Source organism: Castor canadensis, chromosome 7 (assembly GCF_047511655.1).
Source record: "Castor canadensis chromosome 7, mCasCan1.hap1v2, whole genome shotgun sequence".
NCBI lineage: Eukaryota > Metazoa > Chordata > Mammalia > Rodentia > Castoridae > Castor > Castor canadensis.
The window spans coordinates 146,426,884-146,440,905 of NC_133392.1; the positions used below are offsets into that span (position 1 = coordinate 146,426,884).

At 54.6% G+C, this 14,022-nt stretch overlaps 1 protein-coding gene across 3 annotated transcripts in view; it reads right to left on the minus strand.

Moving 5' to 3' along the window:
• The window catches only part of Ephb2 (EPH receptor B2), a 167,593-nt gene extending 159,868 nt beyond the window's left edge, over window positions 1–7,725 (minus strand). The window contains exon 1 of one of the 3 annotated variants that reach the window (XM_074081039.1): window positions 7,613–7,725. In XM_074081039.1, the coding sequence (XP_073937140.1) occupies window positions 7,613–7,673 (61 nt within the window). In that variant the 5' untranslated portion in view covers window positions 7,674–7,725. The remainder of the gene's footprint in view (window positions 1–7,612) is intronic. The other 2 variants (XM_074081040.1, XM_074081038.1) reach the window with 2 other exon arrangements.
• Window positions 7,726–14,022: the final 6,297 nt, after the last annotated feature.

Here is a 14,022-nt window from a genome sequence, read left to right on the forward strand (position 1 = left end):
CCAGGGGCAAACCCAGCATGTGACGTCAGCTGGTGCTCACAGTGGAGCCCAGTGCTCACAGGCTGTCTGTGGACGGAGGCAGCTGCTATTCGACTCCAGCCAAGTGTGGCCATGTGGGAATGTGGCCCAGTGAAGCCAGATTGCTGACTGCAGAGAAGCCAGAAACAGAATTTTTCTGTTAAAAATCTCTTGATTCCCATAGGTTGGCTAAGAACTCAAAGAAGAATGCTGATCTCTGGTCTAGCTGAACTGGCCTTGGCCTTTTAAGCTTGGTCCAGACACTAGACTTTGGGCAGTTGTATTATTCCCCAGGACTCAGTTTCCCCACTTCTACAATGGGCCCCATGATTCCTGCCCACTTACAGAGTTGCTGAGAAACCGAGAAGCTAATGTATCTGGAAACACAAGCTCTGAATGGCCGGTGACTGCTCAGTGTCCCATTCTCTGCAGAGACACCCCTCACTATGATGAGTCAACACCCGATTTGTCTAAGTTACAGCAACATTATTCTGACCAGTATGACAGAGACTGCATTTTCATGGCAGGTTTGTGAGTTCCAGAACCCTCCCGTTCACATTATCTCGGGATGCCGATGGAGTCATGGGCTGGATGAGTGCCTCAGAGACCCTCGCCAGAGCCAAGCCTGCCTCTGAGCACATTCAGGAAGAGGCTGCAGTGAGAAGCATGGGCTTCAGAGTCACCTGGACCTGGGTTTGACTCCCTGCCTCGCCACTCCCTGGAGGTCCTGGAGCCAGACTGTCTGAGCTTCGTTTCCCTCCTCTATATAGTGGGTATGACCACAACCACCTGTGGGGCTGCTAGTCAACATAGACCATGCATGTGGTAGTGTCCACTGTCATGATTGGGACATGGAAGTCAGCGCCCGGCAGGCACTGGGACAAAAAAACAGGGCATGGCCAGAAAGGATCCTGAGCCTTTGCGGGAAGCTCACAGAGGCAGGCTGAGGTCCTCTCCCCCTGCAGTGCAAGACTGAGTTTTTCCCTGGGTGAGGGTGGGGATTTTTGCTGGACAGAGTTGGAGACAGAGAAGACCCAGTGAAATGGCAGCTAATTCACCCACTCTGAGCCCACTGAGCCCAGTTTCCCAGTAGAGGAGCAGCTGGGAAGCAGTAAAAATTCATCAAGCTCATCATGCCTGAGGCAATACTAAGCCTGGTCTTCCTCAGACAGCACATCCATCCCCAAAAACCATCTCAAGAGCTAAGAGCCCTTATCACCTCATTTTAGTGATGAGGGAACCAAAGCTCAGAGAAGTGAAGTAATAAGCCACAGGAAACACAGTAAGGGAGAGTCTGCTCTCGTTCGTGGTATGCTGCTTATGGAACAGGAGGGAAAGAAGCCAGAGCTAAGCTAAGGAGATGTGAGAGGGAGGCTCGCATCTCATAGCCATAACTAATGAAGCTGGGCCCAGCTGAATGCCAGGTTGCTCTGTTGGTACAGACCTGTACGCAGGACCTCAATCCTCACAGTGAGCTTCCTACAGGCCCCATCTCCACTTTACAGATGAAAAGATCAAGGTTCAGAGAGGACCACTCACTCAAGGCCACAGACTAGGCAATGACTCCCCTAGAGGGCACCCCTACTCCCAAGAGCTGCAGCAGGATGGCAGGTGGCTCCAGGAAACTCACCAAGCATGGCCTTATGGCCTGGGCAAGCCCCAGGTGACACTGAGGAGGCAGGTGTCCCCTCCCCCACCTTCCGGAGGATAGCTGATTTAAAAGGCCCTAAAAACGCTTTCAAGGCAGCCTTATCAGACTGGCTGCACTGATCCCAATCCCGATCAGGAAGCCTCCAGGTGCCGCGCCAACGGCCGCCCCACCCCTGGGAGCTGTGCAAACATTCTTTCCTTCCCATCCTCCCCCAGCCAAGCTTCTTTTAATTCAGCAGCCGCAGGCAGCCACCAGGGAGGTGGGCACAGGCCCTGATTGATTTCACTTCATTTCAGTCTTTCCCAGTTTCCGGCTGAGAGTCTTCCTCCTCTCCCAGGAGTCCTGGGTTTTATCCTAGGCCACTGGGGAGACCTGCAGAGTGTGTTTAAAATACAGATTCCGCGATCTCATCCCCCATCTACCCAATCACCAACTAACCAGAACAAGCAGGCTAGGGCACTGGACTGGACTGGACCTGAGTGGGAGGTGCTGCTTGGTTCACTCGGCCAGGAAACCAGCCCTGATTTGCACTCCCTTGGCCTCAGTGGGAGACCAGGATCCTGCCTTGCTCAGTACAACCCTCCGGTCAACAGACCTTGCCATCCACCTCTTCCCATGGGGGCCTTTCTGTGTGCAGGGGTTGGGCTTTGGGCTGACATAGGTGAGCCTTGGTAGATAGCTGCTAGCTGAGGGCCTGGTAAACATGATCAGGAAATCTGTCTCCTCCTTGGCACTCATACAGCACCTTGATGAAGGGGGCCAGAGGCGCCAAGCAGGACAACCTGAGAGGAACTGGGGCCACAGCAGAATGGGGGGGAGGGCTGAAGGGGGCTAATGGAACTCCATAGGCAGGGGAATAGCCACCCTGGTGTGTAAAAGCTAAGGCCCCTCTCCCCAGGAAAGCTTCCCTAACAGCTAGGATTCTATGGTGATCTTAGGGTGATTACAGACCTGGGGTGTGGGACTCAGTGGAAATTCCCTGGTCTGAACCTGGGACTATCCCCCGGGGGTTCTGGAGAGGGAAACTGAGGAGAATCTGAGCCCACTCACATGAGGGTGTCAGCCCAGGGATGGAGAAGCACAAGGCTCCTGTGTGGCAGGAGGGGGACACTGAGTCCTGACTGTTGCTCAGACAACCCCAATGCCAAACAGTGGCACATGGAGACCCAGCTATCATTGGCCACACCCATGCTCCAAGGACAGGGACCTCAGAAGGGCCAAGACAGCTCTTCACGTGCATGGCATGGCACCTGGGCACTTGACAGTTCTGTGGTATCCCAGGGAACTCAAGAAGATATGTCCAGGGTGTCTGAAGTCCTTGCCCAAGCACACAGCATGCAGTGCTGGGATTTGAACCCAAGCGTGTGCTGGAAGGCTATGCCTTTTTCCACCCCACCCATGTACAGTCAGCAGCTAGGTTCCCCACCACTGCCAGCATCCTTCTCTCACCCAGAACCTGAGCAGGCGTGGATGGCAGGAGAAGGAAGGAGCAGGTCAACTTGCTTTTGAATTCTACAGCACTGGGTTTTGAAGCAAGCCCTGGTTTCCTGGCTACCATGATACATGAAAGCTGCTTCATCTGAAATGAGAAGCAGAAGAAACAAACACGGAAGGGAAACGGGCTCCAACTAATCCCACCAAAGGTTGCCGGGGCCCATCAGGTGATGCCTAAGAGGCAGGCCCAAGAGGGCTGGGGCAGGACATCAGGGACCAGGGCTAGAGGGGAGAGGCCAGCTCCCCCAGCCCTGTCAGAAAGGCTCTCATCAACCTCTATGTGGCTGTGGCAGGCCCACTGGGCCTTTGCTGTGGCTGAGCTGCCCTATTGTTACCCTCACTTTCCTACCACCCTGCCTCAGACAACCTCAGTGTCTCCCTCCAGGGACATGCCCTTGATTTCCCTTTCCCCCATCCCTATCATTCTGGAAGCCTATGCACCATATCCACTCTTTCACTCACTGAACACTCCAATCATTCCACGTTGCTTAGCTATGTCCTGGTCACTGAGCTCCCACATGGCTGGGCACAGTTCTAGGCCCTGGCATACCCTAGCAAACATGGCAGCTAAAAAAGTCTTCTTTCTTGGACTTGACAGTTTAGGGGACCAGGCAGACAGGAAACAAGGAAGCCAATGCTTCTCTGATACCTTTTCAGGTGGCAATGGGTGTTATGAAGCAGAACAGAGCTAGAAGGATACAAAGTCACAAAACTGAGTCTGTTTTAGATGAGATATTCAGGGAGGGCCTCTGGGAAGGTAGCATCTGAACCTCTGAGCAATATGACCCCAACTGTGGATACAAAAATGGGTCAGAGTGGTCCTTGCCCTCAGAGAACTCACAGTCTCACACAGGACAGAGAAGCTGGCCTTATCCCAACCGTGCAGGACCAGATCTGGCTCATCTGAACATTCCCATATGCTGTAAGTCAGTGATGTTTCCAAACATAAATTTGCCCAGGTTACTCAATGGCTTTAGGACCTTCAATGGCTCCCCACTGTCATCAGCATCAAATCCAAACTCTTTAGCCTTCTATCCTAGCCCTTCAGGACCTGACCTACCTTCATTCTCAGTGTCACTCCCACTGCTGCTCCCGGTGCCCACCCAAGGGGGTGTTCCCATGTCTTTCTATATGTTGCTTCCTTTTCCAGGTAACATTCTCATCCCTGTGCTCCCAAACTCACCCTCCCCAACTCAAGAGCATACACAGGTTGTTCACAGGCTGAGTAGCTAAGAAAGTTCATTGCAGGGAAAACGGGGAGTGAGAAAATGAGGCAAAGCACAAGCCACCAAAGAGGAAATGGCTCTTCTCCTTCCCAAACTGTTGCCCCAGGGTTCACAACGTCCTGCTGGCAGCACTCTGGGACACACTTCTCACATTTGATCTTGCCAACTGTTTTCCCTGTCAGCCTGTCCCATCTCCCTGCCGGCCCCAGGGTCCAGCACCACACCAGCCAGAGAGGAAGCTCCATAAATATTTGGAGAGCAAATGCAGAAATGTGAGGAGGAGACCGATTTTCTTGAGCCTTCAACCTTTGAATTCCATCCAGTGGTGTCTCTGCCACCGTCCCCCTCTTCTGTTGGATGTGCCCCCTGGGCTCCTCCATCGCTCTCTGAGCCTCAACTCCAGATGTTCTGTGCTGTTTCTGTTTTTCTTGGAGGGGTCTCATGTTTTGGGGGAGATAATAAGCTTACTTTTCTAACCAGGAGCCCCCTTCCCAATACACACACACACACACACACACACACACACACACACACACACACACACACCCTCTATGCTTGAACATTCTACAGGCTGGAGCTGGTGATTTCCTAAGGCCTTAATGCTCATGCCAGCCCTGTTATGAGCTGAAAAGCCGATGAGTAGAAAGGGAAATGGAAAGAAGGGAAGGCAAGGAGTGGTGGTCCTATACCTCTGGGTGCTGGAGCCACAGAACTTCTCCTCCTCCCTTCTATTCCCACTGACTGGCTGCCTCCAGGAGGACCCAGATATCCCCTGGATGTGCTGTGGGCAGCATTGCCCACCCCCATCTTCCCCTCCACAAAGGTCATACCCAATTCTTTCATGGGGCCCTTTCCCCTCCACGGTCTGGCCTCATAAACACCCCAATCAGACAGGTGGGCCAGGCACCATGATCACCCTCATGTGACAGATGAAGAAAATGAGGCTCAGAGAGAGGAAGCAGGGTATATGATGGAATCCCAAGACATTAACTAGACTGTGTCACACCCAGGGAAACTGAGGCCCTACAGGGAAGGGAACTGACCTAAGCTCCCACAGTAAATTAGAAGCAGACCCCTGATTTCCACTGCATTCCACTCGCCATCCATGCACCCAACTCTGTATTAACCCTGATGGACTAAGTTTCCTTATTGGCCAGGACTCCAAGGAAGAGCCTAAAGCAAGTCTGAGGTACCCACTGAAGCCCTCCTCCCACTCTCCTGTGGAGTCTTTCACCATCCAGCCCTCAAGTGCCAGTTCAAGTGCCATGCCCTCCTGTGACATCAGTCACCAACCAGCCCTGTGTCCAGTCAGGCTACAGCCCTCCAGACTCCAACCACCCCCTGCCAGGGCCACGGCTGGACAGACATGTCCCTTCCATCTACCCCGCGGTAATTAAAAACACACCCAGGCCTCTTCCAACTCGAGAGAGGCCAATTTTCTTTCCCTGACTGCAACCTAAATAGCAATATTTATGCCAAGCTCCCCATAATACTGTAAACATCCCAGCGTATAGTGGGCCAGCACATGAGTCATTTCCCCAAAGCCAGAGTACCGTGGTACCTCAGCCATATTCCAGGGAGTTCCCGCCTGCAGCCGGGCCCCAGGGCTGCCCTCCACACCCTGGCCCGTGGCACCCTCAGTGCCCCAGCTACCCCACTCTGGGAAACCACAGGCAGCCACCAAATCCTCCAGGAGCCGGAGGATAGCCACCTCTGTGCCAGAATCTGTAGCTGCCATCCAGGGACACCCCCACCCCCCCGATCGCGGTCACTTAAGCGCTCATGACTGAGAGAGAAACTAAAGTTATCACAATGGGTCCCCCATCAAGCCATCCCCAGAGGCTGCAGCCCCTATGCCTGGTCTGATCAGGGTTTTTAATGTTTCAAGAGGAGAAGGGGCTTCTCACCACTCTCAGTGGCCCAGGTGCAGAATCCTGGAAGGAGTCACCCTGTTTGGGTTCAAGAAAACCCAGCAAAGTGAGTCCTGGCTTCAAATACCTCAGACCCAGGTTCTATTTTTTAGCACCCAATGGCTATGGGTGAAACACTGGGTTTTTCTAAGCCTCAGTTTCCCTATTTGTTAAACTGGAGTAAGAATCATCGCCTCCTGGCTTTCTTGGAATACTTATCCGGAAGGATTCAACACCATTGTGGGCGGGAAAGCACTTTGTAAGGCTTAAAGTACCTCGTCAACCGTGCAGCACGTTGTAAACCAAAGAGCTGTGTAGAGTGCAAAGTACTTCATAAACTGTAAAGCGGCTTGAAAACTGTAAAGCGCAGTCCACATGAGAACCATTATTTCTGTTCAGCTCTTGCCCAACCAGCTCGGCCATTCCTGATGGACACACCCAGACCCCACTAACAACTTTCCCTCCAGAGCAAGCTAGGAGGGGAGACCCGGGCAGCCTCTCCTTGCCTCCCTGGGGGTCGGTGTTACCAACACACGAGGCCACGGAGAGAGGGCCCAGCGACCCCGGCCAAGGCCAACACATGGCAAGAGCATCTGGTCCGGCCCTGACGGCAGCTGGAGAGTTCCCGGGGCTCCAGCCGCCACGCTGAGCTCTGCCGCCTGCGGGGCGGTGGCCGGCGGGGGGTGCCCAGGGACCCCGCGCTGCGGGGAGATGCCCACGGTCCCATCCCCCGCGCAGTCCTCCCGGGGAGGGGACCCCTTTGTACGCCGCGTGTGATGGGCAAGCACCCGCACGGGGACTGGCGCGCTCACTTCCACTCTGCTAGTCGCCGCTCTCCGGGACGCCGGGCCCCATCCCGGGGGGGCGCGGGCCGAGAGCCCCCACCCCGGCCAGCCGCGATGCCTCCCTCCCTCTGCTCCCTGCCAAACTTTCCAGCTCCGACTGCGCGCCGGGCCCCCTGGCCCGCGCCCCTCCAAGCCGGTGCGGAGCAAGGCCAGGCCGGCGTATGGGGCTGCGGGGCCGGGGGCAGCGAGCGCGCGTGGGCAGCCCCGGGCCCTGGGCGGCGCTCGCCGGGCTGGCTACAAAGCCTCGGCAAGATGGTCCCTTCGCCTCCTCCTGGCACAGTCAATCAGCGCCCGCCGCTCCCCGGGCGCCCGCCGGGCCCGCGCCTCCCGGTGCCGCCGGACACACCTCCCCGCGGCCACCTGCGCCCGGCGCGAGCCCCCGGGCAAACTTTGCGGCCGCGGGCGGAGGGGGCGCCGTGCGGGCCGGCCGCTCCCCACCCCCATCGTCCGCCCCCATCGCCCGCTCACCTTCCACGGCGGCGAGCAGCGGCAGCAGCAGCAGCGCGGCCCCCAGCCTCCGCAGGGCCATGGCTGCGCTTCCCGACGCCTCGGGCCGCGGCGCCGCGGGGCCCGGGCGGGAGCGCGCGCCCCGGGCTCGGGGGGCCGGGGGGGAGCGGCGAGGCGCGGCACACACACAGCCGCCGCCACCGCGCAGCCAGCAGAATGAGCCATCCAGCCCGGGCAGAACCGGGACCCGGGCTCCGCCAGCGCCTGGGTACGGCCCACCTGAGCCGCGGGCGTGGGGGGAGCCCAGCCCGGCCGCCGCCCCCCGCGCGCGCCCCGCGCCCCCGCCGGCCGCGCGCCGCCCCGAGCGCCGCGCCCCCGAGACCGAGGGCCCCCCCGGGGGACAGCGATGATTCTGGGGTGTGGCGACCCTGCGCCACCCGGGTTGCCAGGACCCCTGGTCCCCCCCGCGCAGCAGTGGTCTCTCCCGGCGCTGTGGCTCCTCCAGATAAAGCAGCGATTTCAGCCCAAATGTTTCTCAATTTTTATTGAATGCTGCAAAGCCGGAGAGCGTCTGGCGCGGCTGACAGGAGCAGGGAGAGGGGACCCGGGGGGAGGGCGGGGGAAGGGGCTACCCAAAGCGGGGGTTGGCCCTACCTGTCAGGGCCAGGAGTGCCACCCCCTCGCCTCAGCCCTGCCACCCGGGTCCCTGCGGCTTCGAAAGGGACCGAACTGCAATGAATGAGAAGAAGAAAAAAAAAAAGAAGAAAGAAAGAAAAAGAGGGGGAAGCTGGGAACAAAACAGGCGGCTTTCCCAGGCGCTGAGGCTGGGGCTGGGGCTGGGGCCTCCGACTAGGAAAGCCGGCCTTGGCGCTAATGTGCCGGCCTGGGGGGTTCACTGTGGCAGGGGCGCCGGGCCCTGGCAGCAGACCCCAGGCCTCCCCTCCTTGCTTGTTATTAAGAGCGAGCCCTCGAGCCCCTCCCCGCAGACCCTTCTATCTGTACATTGTATTTCTCCTCTGTCGATTTTGTTCTCCTGCAGTCTGAGCACAGAGGGGCAGAGAGGAGATGGGGGGGAGGGGGTATCTAGGGACAGCTTCTACCCAACCTCACTGTGGAATGGGCCTGTCCGTGCAGCAAGGTTTTGTGCATGGCTGTCCCTTCAGGGAGGACACAACCCCTTGTTCCATTTCTGTGGGCAGAGCCCTGCTCTGACAGCCTTCATCACCATCACCATTAACAGGCTCTGCTGAGGCCGGGTGGTAGACCGGCTTCAGGGACCCGTGGGAACCACCCAGGCAGGGCCCCTGGCCTTTGGGAGTCCCACTCCTGATGTACAGATAACAGGAGCTAGTGGGGTGTGTGGGGGGTTGTGTGTGTATGGAGGGGGAGTGGAAGAGCCCAATGAGAGATAAGCCACTGAAGTCTGTGCCACCCAGACTTCTGTCTCTTTGTCCCACAAACTAGCAAAATGTCCCAACAATCCCTTTCTTTCCGGGCCCACCTAATGGCACGACAGACTCTGAGACCCCATCTGAGACCTGGAAAAGTAGGCCATCTTTTGAAGCTCCAAGAGTCCATTGGAAATAGGTGTTACCCTAGGAGGCCATCAGGAGGAGGTGGGCCTTAAAGGATGTGAAGGAGACAGAGCAAGGGCAGATGGGAACAGGGAGGTCCCCCCTCAGGTCTACAGACTTCTCACCATTGGGTCTGCCAGGTGCGTGGCTCACACCTGTAATCCTAGCTACTTGAGAGCTGAAATTGGGAGAATTGAGGTTGGGGGCCAGCCTGAGCAAATAGTTTGAAAGACCTCATCTCCAAAATACTAGAGTAAAATGGACTGTAGGAGTGGCTCAAGTGGTAGAGTGCCTGCTTTGCAAGTGTGAAGCCCTGTGTTCAAACCCCAGTCCCACCAAAAAAAAAAAAAAATCTGTTGAGTGGGGTGGGAACTGGGTTTTATTTTCAGTTCTTGCTTCTCAGACCTTCCAGGAGATTCAGAATTTGGAGACCATGAGTTTGGGGTCCCACCTTGGGGCAGGACTCCCTCTCCTGGGCAAAGCAGCTCCAAGCAATGGTGCTTGTAGTACCAACCCCAAGGCATCCAGGCACTGGCCCCTTCCCAATCCAAGAAATGTTATTGAGCACCTATTATGTGCTGGGCAGATTTAGCTCTTTTTTTTTTTTTTGCTGTATTGGGATTTGAACTCAGAGCCTACACTTTGTGCCACTCCACCAGCCCTTTTTTGGTGATGAGTTTTTTTTAAGACAGGGTCTTATGAACTATTTGCCTGGGCTGGCTTTGAACTGCAATCCTCCTGCTCTTTGCCTCCTGAGTAGCTGGGATTACAGGCGTGAACCACTGGTGCCCGTCACAGATTCAGCTCTTTAGCTTTGTTTCTATCCACAGGAGCCTTTAGCTGGGTGGCTATCTCCCTCTTTGACTCAAAGAACAGCGGAGCACATTCATGGAGGACCTGGAGCTGGGCACTAGGCTCAGTTTCATTTATACATTATCCCCTTATAGTCCTCTCAATCTTGTGAGGGTTTCAGATGGTGAAACTGAGGACCAGAAAGTCATTTTTTCAAGGTCACATAAAAAGTTGGAGCTAGGGTTCAAGCCCTGTCTGTCCAACCCTTGTGCTGATCCACTTATGCCTTTCATGGGCACATAGAACTTGGAGATTCAATTAATCAACATCTACTGTAGGTTACATAATTAGACAGCAGTCCTAGGCCTTTACCTGGCTAAACATAAACATTGTGATAAAGATAAAATAAAGTCCCCCTTCTTCCCCACTCCTTTCTTCCTAAACATTTTCCTTCCCATTTGGGATCCTATAGGGTGACTGGGATTTGCCTGCTGCCCAAGCCCTTCCTCTCTGGTCTCTTGGCAGCTACCTTCAGCCACACCTTGGCCCAAGCTGTGCCCTCCACCTGCTATGTTCCCAGCTCTTAAACCCGGTTCCGCCTTCCCCCGCCCCCCAGCTTCAACTGACATTGGTCTCACCCTTCTGGGACCCACCCATTGGTTTATGGTGTTTCCCAAAGCTGATTAGCCGCACCCTGCAATGTGGGTCCCTTGTTAGTCCCTCTGATTGTTTGAATGTCTCTGATTTGCATGTTATTTGCATATTGCCCTGGCAGTAGGTGAACTACCTGCAGGCAGGGCAGGAAACAAAGACCCTCCCCTGGCAGGAGAGCATCTGACCCACTCCCCTCCTTGCAGAGGAAGCAGCGGCCTGAGGCTTCATTTGTCTAATGACAACAGCTCCTCGCATTTGCAATCACGCTTTAACAGTTTACAAAGCAGCATTCACACCCATCAACTCCACTAGTGCTAATGCAACCAGTCTACCCTGCAAGCCAGACAGCCCCGCAGTGGCAGTGGCGGCTGAGGGAGCACCCGTTTTCAGATGGGGAAGCAAGGACCCAGAGACTGGAAAGTATTTGTCTAAGGACCTGCGGCACATTTTGTTGGATTTTGGTGCAGCTGAGGACGCTTCAGTGACCTAACTTGTCTGTGTCTCTTTCAATGAAATTTGATTGACAAACAGTAGTTGGGCATCTCCTGCATGCCAGACACTGGGGAGGCAGGGACACAGGTATGGACCTGCTGGATAACAGCAGCCCTTCCCCATTATCCCCTTCAGGGAGCCTATATTCTGCTATAGGGACACTTACCTAGAGACAAGATAAATGCTAGGAAGACAATAAAACAGGGAGCTGGCAATGACTGGCTGAGGGGAGGGGCTACTCTAGCCAGAAGCTGGGGGGAGCCTTTGCGGGGAGGGTATATGACAATGAAGAGTCTGTGCAAAGTTCCTGAGGCAGGAACCTCCTGGGAGAAGCCTTCTGGCAATCCCTGCTCCTCTCCCAATTGTCTCTACCTCAGATACAGAACTGATAGAGAAGCTGGCCAGTTGTGGGTCAGACCACATTACAAGCCAGTGCCAGGGGACCTGAGACTCCACTCAAGTTCCTAACACCTGTTTGCTATGTGACCTCATACAGCGCCCTTTCCCTCTCTGGGCCTGAGCTGGAAGCTGGGAGCCAGTACCCATCTTCTCTCATGAAAACTCATGAGCAGGACTGCCCAAGGAAATACAACACAAGCCCATATGTAATTTTAAATTTTCTGGTAGTCACATCAAAAAGATAAGAGGAGGGCTGGAGGTGAGGCTCAATGGTAGGGCGTGGGTCTTAGGTCTTAGCAATTTGCAAGGCTGGGTTACATCCCCAGCCCCACACTCTAAAAAAATAAAATGAAACAGGTGGAGTTAATTTTAATATATTTACTTAACACGATATATCCAAAATATTGTTTCGACATGCAATTAGTAAACTATTTCATAGTTTTTTTTCCATACTAAATCATTGAAAGCTGGTGAGTATTTTATATGTCTGCATTTGTTTGTATCAGCTATATTTCAAATGCTCAGTAGCCATATGTGACAGGTGACAACCATATTGGATGGCTTAAATGTAGCCAGTTACAGCAGTGATTATCCTATGGAGTGGAAAGCACTCTTCAATGGAGGTAATGAAACCCCAACCCCCAGGCAGGGGAGGAGGAGAAAGGGGGAAGGCTTCCTGGAGGAAGTGACATTTAAAAAAGCAATTCATCTTGACAGCTAGTATTTGTCCTCCTCCTCTTCAGAAAACTTTTTTCTACTTATGATAAAAGCAAAGCATGCTCATTGTGAAAAATAAAGACGATACAGAAGAGTTAAGAAGGAGAACAGAAGCCACTCAGCACTTCCCCAGCCTAAGTGCCGTTTCCTTCCAGACATTTTTCTAGGCACATATATTTTGCACACAGCATTTTGCACACAGCATTTTTTACACCTGGCATGGTGGCGTGAGCATTCTAGTGAGCGGTCATTGCTAATGGCTGTATACTACTCCAGGGACCTGGAGGGCTTAAAGTCAGCAACTCTCGGTGCTTCCCAGTTTCACTTTAGGCACCTGAAAACCCAGCTCTGCTGTGGATGCCCTTCTGAGCACAGACAGAACGTGGAGCGGAGCGACCAGGAGGAGAGGGTCCTCTGAAAGCCACTCTGTTTGGACGCCAACCCTGGGTCTTTGTGAGCTGGAGGACACTGGGCTGGTGCTCTGAGCGGGCCGTCTCTCTACTGCCACCTGGTGGCCCTGGATGTTAATGCGCTGTCCAGGAGCACTGAGTGGAAGCGGTGGGCAGCAGGAGGTGCTGGGCCCTGGGAGTCCACTTTTTATTTTGGGGAAACAGGGTCTCACTGTGTATCCCAGGCTGGCCTTGAATTTTAGCTCCTCCTGATTCAGTCTCCGAAGTGCTGGGATTACAGCAGTGAACCAACCCAGCTTCTAGTGTGCACTTCTGACCTCTGACCCCCCACCCACTCAGGGAGCAGCCTTCTCAGGTGGGGCTCACCTGGGTCTCCATTCTGAGACTTCCATCTTGCTCGCCTTCTGAGGGGTCCAGGCTTTGAGAGTAAGACTGCTGAACTCCAACTCCACCTCTATGGAGTCCCGTGTCCATGAGCTAGTCAGCTTTTCTGTGTCTCAGTTTTCTCATCTGTGACATAGACTAACAATACTGCCTGTCCTGAAATGCGACAAAACACGAAGTGCTTAGCTCTGGGCCTCGTCCACAGCACATGCTCAGTGTTTCACTGCTTTGCAGTCAGAAGGAAACTGAGCGCAAACTTCAGGCCTGGGTCTCATTTGACACTGTCCTCTCCCTCCCCTTCTCTGGTCTTAACCCTCAAGCCACTGGAAGGTTTTCCTGACCACCCAAGTCTCTGATTGAGCCACTTTCCTGATAAAGTCTTCACTGGCTCCCTGTTGCCTGGCATTCAAGGTGGCTCTCCCCAGGCTCCCAATGCAGACTCCACTGCCCACCCTCTGCTCCAGCCAAACTCTTGGCCTCGTGGCTCGGGGCTCATTCCTCATCTTCCCACCTCTGAGTTCTTCTCGTCCTCAGCTTCATCCTCTGCTACATCCTCCATCCTCTAGGGTACTGGAAGGCCATGCTCAGAACCGTCACATGCCGCCTCCTCCAGCGTGCTGATGGCGCACACCTCCCTCACCTTTTTCTTCCAAAGCAGCCCTGAAGACTGGAAAGCTTTGGAGTGAGGGGAGGGATGTGTGGAGACCCCATGTGACCCTGAACAAAGAGGGCACTTAACTTCCTTAAGCCTCAGTTTCTTTGTTTCTTTTTCCTCCTCCTCCTCCTTTTTCTCCTCCTCCTCCTCTTCCTCCTCCTCTTCTTCCTCCTCTTTCTTCTCCTCCTTCTTCTTCTCCTCCTCCTCCTCTTCTTCCTCCTCCTCCTCCTTCTCCTCCTCCTCCTCCTTCTTCTCCTCCTCCTCCTTCTTCTTCTCCTCCTTTTTCTCCTCCTCTTCCTCCTCCTCTTCTTCCTCCTCCTCTTCTTCCTCCTCCTCTTCTTCCTCCTCCTCTTC